This window comes from Bactrocera tryoni, chromosome 4, assembly GCF_016617805.1.
Source record: "Bactrocera tryoni isolate S06 chromosome 4, CSIRO_BtryS06_freeze2, whole genome shotgun sequence".
NCBI lineage: Eukaryota > Metazoa > Arthropoda > Insecta > Diptera > Tephritidae > Bactrocera > Bactrocera tryoni.
The window spans coordinates 6,238,925-6,247,705 of NC_052502.1; the positions used below are offsets into that span (position 1 = coordinate 6,238,925).

The window sequence follows — 8,781 nt, forward strand, 5'->3', positions numbered from 1 at the left end:
ACCAGGGTGACGAGTAGAGTTGAAATCCGGATGTCTGTCTGTCCGTCCGTCCGTCCGTGCAAGCTGTAACTTGAGTAAAAATTGAGATATCATGATGAAACTTAGTACACGTATTCCTTGGCTCCATAAGAAGACTAAGTTCGAAAATGGGCAAAATCGACCCACTGCCACGCCCACAAAATGGCGAAAACCGAAAACCTATAAAATGGCATAACTAAGCCATAAATAAAGATATTAAAGTGAAATTTGGCACAAAGAATCGCATTAGGGAGGGGCATATTTGGACGTAATTTTTTTGAAAAATTGGGCGTGGCCCCGTCGGAAACTACTATATCTATGTCAACCAAACTCTATAGAGTCGTTCCCTTCAGGCATTTCCATATACAGTTCAAAAATGGAACAAATCGGATAATAACCACGCCCACTTCCCATACAAAGGTTATGTTGAAAATCACTAAAAGTGCGTTAACCGACTAACAAAAAACGTCAGAAACACTAAATTTTACGGAAGAAATGGCAGAAGAAAGCCGCACCCAGGCTTTTTTTTTAATTGAAAATGGGCGCGGCGTCGCTCACTTATGGACCAAAAACCATATCTCAGGAACTACTAATTTAATTAATTTTACAGCAAAATAAAAAAATATGTAAATGACGGATAATGAAATCTCGATTATTATTATCATACGAGAGTATAAAATGTTCGGTGACACCCGAACTTAGCCCTTCTTTACCTGTTTTTATACTCATCTTCTTCTGCTTTATTATTAGTTTAAAGACATATAATTGTTAAATTTTTAAATAAATAAACCATATTAAATTGACTGTGTATTTCCCTTAATATCATTAGTGTATGTGGCCACACTCTAATTAACATTTAAGCCTTAGTCTTTCTTGGGATTTATACATGATATAATGCCGAATTAAAATCAAAATGAAGAAGAAGGTTGGTCACTGTATAAAAAGTAATAGTTCTAGAAGATTTCTGTCGGCGCTATTTTAAAAATGTCAAAATTCAAAATAATACTTCAAAACTTTTTTCCAGTTGTCAAACTATACTTAGTTTGTTCAAACAAAATGGGCAGCACTTGTGATTTAGCCATTGTGCCATATAAACTTACAAATAAAAAAAAGAATCAGCTGCTTTCACAGCTGAGATCAGTTTATTGAAATTTGCCTTTTTTGACTACAATAACTCTTTTGAGGAAAAGTATCTGTAATGGAAAACTTTCAAAAATATTTTCGAAATAAAAATGTTTGCATCACCGAGATTGCAATGTAGGCGCTTTGCCGATCTTTGTTGGGCGTTTGGTCCCCCAGTAAGTCTATAGTATATTGGCGCTTTTAATATGTACAGTTTTAAATCAATCTACTTTTCTTAACAAATATGACTATAAAATACATATGTATATCGTTACCTAAAATGCAAAATAAAGTAACAACATTTTCAGAAATATACAGAGAAATGAATGAAACACGTTATAAAATGGAACATGTATGAAACAAAATTAAAATTTTGTTTAAAACTGGGTTATATCGTTTTAGCAGAACCTTAAAATGTTGGACGTATGTACTTATATGTATGTAATTTGAAGTGGTTAATCGTAATCAATAAAACACTCATTTTCGAATTTTTTGATCATTCGTTTTGTTGCATTTTAGGTGACTATATTGTGGCATAAAATTTTCATTGTCTGTCAGATATAACCAATACATAACCATTTTATAACCAAAACTCAAATTTTCTTTCATATGAGTGGTTTCTATTATATCGTTTTTCCTTCGCCTGTAAACTTATGAAAAATGATGTTACGTTATTTTTCATTTTAAATGACGATATGTACATACATATATAATCAGATAAACCTCAAAAATAGTAATTACATTAACAATATAGATGGAAATAATCAACTTGGAATGATATTTTTGATATAATTGGAAAAATTTAACAATAGTTTGTTAAAATAAATAATAATTTACACAAAACTATGTAATCACCGTAGCAAGTGTGATTTTCGTAGTAGAATATTTGGAGTAACCCGTACGTACCCTTTTTTTGCGTATCTTTTAGTGAGATAGTTAGGATTGGTTACATGCGTTAAGATTCTTTCTTAGTGAGTAAATTATACAAATGTATGTATACATATTATATTTCGCCTCAAGAATCGCTGTAGCGCTTTATTCTTGTCTTATGTTTTCAAAACCCAAGAAAAAAAATAAATTCGTATTTTTTTTTTGTTATTTGAACTATTCATAACAATAAAACTGAAATATGCAGAGTAAAACTTGGTAACATTGAATATAGAGGTTATACCACTTTGTTGAAATATTCGCATACTGTCTTGCACGAAATCAACTCGAAAGCTTTGTTGTTGCTTTTATATGTAATTTTGACTAGAGAGAAGAAACGATTGTAATACCAGTTACCTTAACAAGTTTACAAACAACAGCGAAAGCAATGACGATTACGAGATTCCACTTCCGCCCAATTCTTTTATGATACGAGTTACCATTCTCCTATGGGGAGGAAGGAATAGCCATCTTACGAAGAGATATTTTATTTAATAAATAAAAACATTACATTTACAGAATTTAATGTTCTTGAGTAATTGACGGTTGACTCTGAAAACTTTTGGGTTCCTTTGATTCTATAGCAGGTCTAAAAGGACCTCTGAAAAATTGCATTGTGTGGAAAATTTATTTGCTTAAATTTATTTCGAATCCAAAAACCAAAATAAAAAACACACATTATATTAATAGAAAGATATAGGCAAAGAAAAAAATATATTCATAATTTTAATTTTGAAAAAAAAAATTAATTAAAAGTTGTTTTGTGTGAGAAAATTTACATTTTAGAGTGGCAAAAATCGAAATTGTTATTAAAAACTTTATTGCTGCCATCATTACCACAAAATATACATATCGTATTTGCAAAAGATATGTGAAAATTTCAATTGGGTTGGTCCAACCGTAAAATTTAGCCTCACCGACTCTGAAAACAGCATTTTGAGAAAAACGCATTTCAAGTTTTGGGAGTTGATGACCCTAGGTTAAAATATTCTTAGAAATACGCTCGTATCTTCGAAACTGTTTTCCGTAAAAAATATAAACGAGGAATTAAAATACCTAACAGTTCCTTTGGAGGCAACAAAATATACTTTAGAAGAAATACCCTTTTTTCAATAACATAGAATTAATATTACGGCGAGGTTACAAAAAGCTTTAAGCAATATGTGAGAGAATATATGACGAGCAGCCTTATAGACCAATATTCACTTAAAATATGGTCTGCTAAGTAACCACTAACTGAAACCTTAACATATGTTTTTTGACAGAAGTTTGTAAATAAGTAAAAGCATCAAAAATCGGCATTGAGTTCTGTCGACTAAAGTCGACTTTAGGTTCCTTGTATGAAAAACGAGGAAATAATACTATCAGAGTTTCTTCTTAACTTTAAAGTAATTCATTTGATTAATAGAGTATATAAGGTTAAGTTAGGTATAATCCCACTTGGTCTGCTAGAGACGCTTGTCTTTTGTGATGTCAGAACTCCTGAGTGCGGATCAAAGGGACCGTCGTATAACTACCTAACGCCAAGAGCCAGCAACACATTTTTTGAGCTGAAATTTGATTAGTAAATAAATGTAAATAAATATTTGAAAATTAAATAAATACACGATAGAAAATATTAGAAATAAAAAATTATATATTTTTTTTAACACCAGAACTTGCAAGTCAACACTGTAAACTAATATTTCCGATGTTTCCGAAATAATTGTACCTCAAATACTTTTGAACTGTGCGCACATACAAATGGGCAGGACAGCTCATCTAATACAACTTCCCTCAAATGCGGCTATATATGCAACATACAATTGTATTTGGCAGCATATTTTCATTAGTCGAAGGCGCCCTGATGTGATTGCCCTGCAGGCATTTGAAATGCAACTGTCCACAAATTACAGCAAAGCCCCCCCAGCTGCGCACAGAACAGAGAAGCAGACGAAATGAAGCTTGCTTGATAGACGAGGGCCGGAGACCTACGTATATGGGCTAAGGGCGATGGACTTTTGCCATGCTGCGTGTGCTGTCAGTGTATGCGAGCGCTTATGCACTTCATACGACCGAGTTCTGCATACCAACTATGTACCGTAATACACAAGCAAGTTAAGGTAGTGGCTTGGCGAGTGGGTTGGCGAGTTGATTTGTTTTTCCAACTGCTTAAAATTCTAAGCGAGTACAAAATTAAAACATGAAAATGCGAAATGAAAACATTTTCTCCGCTGCATGGCTCAGGCACACAGCCAAAGTAGTGCGGGTGGGAATAAAAATGCAGAGTTAAGGATCAGGGAATGAGTAGGGGGACTTATTGTTGGTTGGATGTGGGTTAAGCTATGTTGCAAATACTTAGTCACTCACACGTGAGGCCTGCCAAGTCGAGGCTTGCTTGCCGCAGGCTTCATGAGGCATATGTGCGTATGTGTTTGTGCGTCCAGCAACCCCTTTGGCAAGCGTTGTGGCAAGCAACCCGCATCTGAGACAAACAAACATATGTGCGCGTGTGCGTGTGGCATTTTGCGGCACATACAAGTACATTGCGTGTGTATTGGAGTGCAACAACGCCGAAAATAATCCAACAAATCCATCAAAGTAATTGCGGAAATTCGCAAAAGCAAAAGGAAAAAAAATCATTGAAAAAAAAAACAAAAATAACAAATTGAATAGGATTCCATCAATGCGGCGCATAAAGGGATTTGCTATCAATTCTATTTAATGCTCCCCTCGACTACATGAAAACATGTGTTGCAAAAGCAACACACGCATACACACATATGAATGTTATATATACATACATGTGCCTTCAAAGATGTTTATTTTGTTTTGATGCACATATTTTCCTGTTTCTCTTTTGTTTATAATAAAAAGTGCTTATCTTTGTACTCACCATGGCCCAACAAGCGCGGCGGCATGCCACACGTCGCGTTTGTCCACGCGGGTCTGACAGACTCAATTGCAGTGAGTTTCTCGCATTGTCCGCCATACCAGGATAATCACCTGCTGGCGAAAGCGGGCTGGCTTGCACCGCATTGCCGCACAAACTGGCCACGCAGCCCACGAAGAACAGTGTCAGCCAGCGCCTGTGTGTAGTGGGTGCCAGCTTCGTTGAAGTGGCGCTGTAGTAGGCTGCACCTGTGGCAGCTATATGTGGCATGTTGAGATTGTTTTGCTTTTCTTTTTTAAATTCAATTGTGTCTTTATTTATTTTTTCACGCTTTTGAATTGTTATATGTTTTAGGTCGAGTTATTCAAACACTTTTTTGTGTACTTTGAGTTCTTTGAGATCATTTGTGTTTCACTGCTTGCTTTTAATCTGCAAGCAAAATGCGTTTGTCATATTAGGGCCTGACTGATTGTAAAAAAATTATATATGCTTCCCAATATCGCTCCTAAGTGGCAGTGATCGAACTGTAAAGGTAGTGTTCGCTTTAAATAAAAAACTTTTAAGAAAAGCCCTAAGCTAGCCCATATTTTCATTTCTTAACTGCGAAATGTAGGAATAAATGTCCATTTAAAAACCAAGTCCGCTTACTACTCCGAGATTTTCCAATATTAATTTGAAACAGTTCAGTACCGCTTCCAGTATTGCTTTGTAATTGAGTTTTTCAATGTTAATTCCTATGCATAGTCTCTGAACTCAATAAAAATCACAATCTTAATATATAAAAAATACGTGTCACGTTGTTTGTCCGCATTGGACTCCTAAACTACTGAACCGATTTTAGTAAAATTTGGCACCCTGTGTCCAGTTCGAACCAACTTAGAAGATAGGACAGTGAAAACAATTCATAAATAAAAACAAGTAAGGAAGGGCTAAGTTCGGGTGTCACCGAACATTTTATACTCTCGCATGGTAAAGTGATAATCGAGATTTCATTATTCGTCATTTAAATATTTTTCAAATACCGTATTTTTGTAAAGTTTTATTCCGCTATCATCATTGGTTCCTAATGTTTATACTCGTATTATACAGAGAAGGCATCAGATGGAATTCAAAATAGCTTTATGTTGGAAGAAGGCGTGGTTGTGAACCGATTTCACCCATATTTCGTACATATCATCAGGGTGTTAAGAAAATATTATATACCGAATTTCATTGAAATCGGTCTAGTAGTTCCTGAGATATGGTTCTTGGTCCATAAGTGGGCGGCGCCACGCCCATTTTCAATTTTAAAAAAGCCTGGATGCAGCTTCCTTCTGCCACTTCTTCCGTAAAATTTAGTGTTTCTGACGTTTTTTATTAGTCGGTTAACGCACTTTTAGTGATTTTCAACATAACCTTTGTATGGGAGGTGGGCGTGGTTATTATCCGATTTCTTCCATTTTTGAACTGTATATGGAAATGCTTTTAAAAACGGCTCTGTAGAGTTTGGTTGACATAGCTATAGTAGTTTCCGAGATATGTACAAAAAACTTAGTAGGGGGCGGGGCCACGCCCACTTTTCCAAAACAATTGGGTCCAAATATGCCCCTCCCTAATGCGATCCTTTGTGCCAAATTTCACTTTAATATCTTTCTTTATGGCTTAGTTATGACACTTTATAGGTTTTCGGTTTCCGCCATTTTGTGGGCGTGGCAGTGGGTCGATTTGGCCCATCTTCGAACATAACCTTCTTATGGAGCCAAGGAATACGTGTACCAAGTTTCATCATGATATCTCAATTTTTACTCAAGTTACAGCTTGCACGGACGGACGGACAGACGGACGGACGGACAGACAGACATCCGGATTTCGACTCTACTCGTCGCCCTGATCACTTTGGTATATATAACCCTATATCTGACTCTTTTAGTTTTAGGACTTACAAACAACCGTTATGTGAACAAAACTATAATACTCTCGTTAGCAACATTGTTGCGAGAGTATAAAAATACAGTGAAAGCTCTATTAAATGGACGCTCTGTTAAGCGGACATCTCCATTAGCCATGCACATTGTTGATGTTTATTAAGTACAATCTATTAAACGGACAACTCTATCAACTGGACAGAAAGGCTGGTAACCAGACATTGAGAAAGAAGCCTTAAATTCGTTATTTTTTCCAATGAAATTTATTTTTCATTAGTTAATATTGAAAAGAAGTTGGGATTTTCTAATCTTAACGCTAACTAAAATCCCAATTGGTATCAAAAATGAATTTCCAATAAGAAAACAAACAAAATTAATTTTGAAAATATCTCAAACCGCGCACTATATGGCAATAAGTTAAATCATTTTTCTCTGAATTAAAAAACAAAATTATTTAACAAACATTCTACTTATTATACACAAATTTTTTGTTAACCAATTTTTCAGTTGATTTCTCACTAGAATTTGTTTAAATATTTGCATGAAATCGCAAATAACCATTTGAAAGGCTCTTAAGGTCATTATAACTTATAACTTTATGAGACTACATGAATCATTAACTGTAATTCCATATCTTACGCGCTTACAGCCAATTTATTTATTTATAAACTTATGGCTTATATGTAATTAGAAAATTTGATTTTCGAGTTGTAAAATTTAATGTTTACCCTAAAATAACCGTAAATTTAAATATGCCAGCAGAGACCGCAAAAAACATACTCAAATCAGCTGATCCTGAGATGCAAACTAACAACATGGAGTCTGCAGTAAATATTAATAAAATGTTGTCAACTAATATTTTTTTATTAATATTAAATTTTCAATAAATTTGTTTTAACTTAACGCTAATAGTTTATTTTATCAAAAAAACACAGCTAAGATACCGTCAAGAGTTATATTTCCCTATGAATCTCCAATTTTATGCAAAATTTTTCCCACTACTGGGAATTGGAGTTGCCATATTGTGTTTGAAAAATGCCTATACTGCCAACTACAACTACATCTTACTTGCTAACTAAGTCAACAACAATTTAATTATTGTTTTCTTTTATTAATTGTGAGTTCTTATCACACTTTGCCACAAGCAACAACAAAAAGATCCCTTTATCATTTTCAATTTTGTTTATATTTATTCACGCAATCGATTTTGCACACCCGATTGTGCCGTTTGCCCTCGCATCGCGTGAATAACACGTTTGGCGCTCACTGACCTCCAAAGCAACAACTACAATAAACAATAAGACCACCAACAACAAAGCGCAAAACAACACGAACGGTGTCACGCTTTAATCGCAGTTTAATCGACCGCTTCAAAACGTGATTTTTTCTCAAAGCCTTCTACACCAGAACACACACACACCTAACCAACCGGCGGTACACACCTCTATATTCACTTTTTGCAAACCGCTAGAGCCAGCGAAATTTGTGGCACAGCCAAAAAAAAACGAACAAACAAGATGATTTCTAAAACAGCACAATATCTTTTCTTTCAATCCAGCAGCAAATAATCAAAACACCGACGGCTTTGCGACTCGCTCACACGCACTACAACTACTGTCGATACAACCGAAACCTCGGGGAGTCTACACTAAACTGTGTTTTGCAGAAATTTTCTACAAAATCGACACGACAGCACCGAAGTCCAGACGCCGACAGCGCTGCCATCGTCGTTTATCGTCGGTATACGGCGAACTAGTGCCACAACAACAATGCACAGGCAAAACCAGCCTGCATATACAGCCAGAGCTAAGCCAGAGTCATCCCGGGCAGGCTGACAGGCAAACCCGAATCTACAAACAATGCCACCACCACAAGATGCTCATAGAACCCAGCCACACTAATTGGATTATTTTGTGGAGAGTAGGAGAGCAGCAGCGC

The 8,781-nt window shown here is 35.5% G+C and overlaps 1 protein-coding gene across 4 annotated transcripts in view; it reads right to left on the reverse strand.

Annotated features, from left to right (window-relative positions):
• The window catches only part of LOC120774312, a 259,357-nt gene extending 250,882 nt beyond the window's left edge, over positions 1 to 8,475 (reverse strand). The window contains exons 1-2 of one of the 4 annotated variants that reach the window (XM_040103845.1): positions 8,286 to 8,475; positions 4,943 to 5,368 (exon numbers count right to left, since the gene is read on the reverse strand). In XM_040103845.1, coding sequence (XP_039959779.1) covers positions 4,943 to 5,209 — 267 coding nt within the window. In that variant the 5' untranslated portion in view covers positions 5,210 to 5,368; positions 8,286 to 8,475. Of the gene's footprint in view, positions 1 to 4,942; positions 5,464 to 8,263 lie in introns of all 4 variants that reach the window. The other 3 variants (XM_040103847.1, XM_040103846.1, XM_040103848.1) reach the window with 3 other exon arrangements.
• Positions 8,476 to 8,781: the final 306 nt, after the last annotated feature.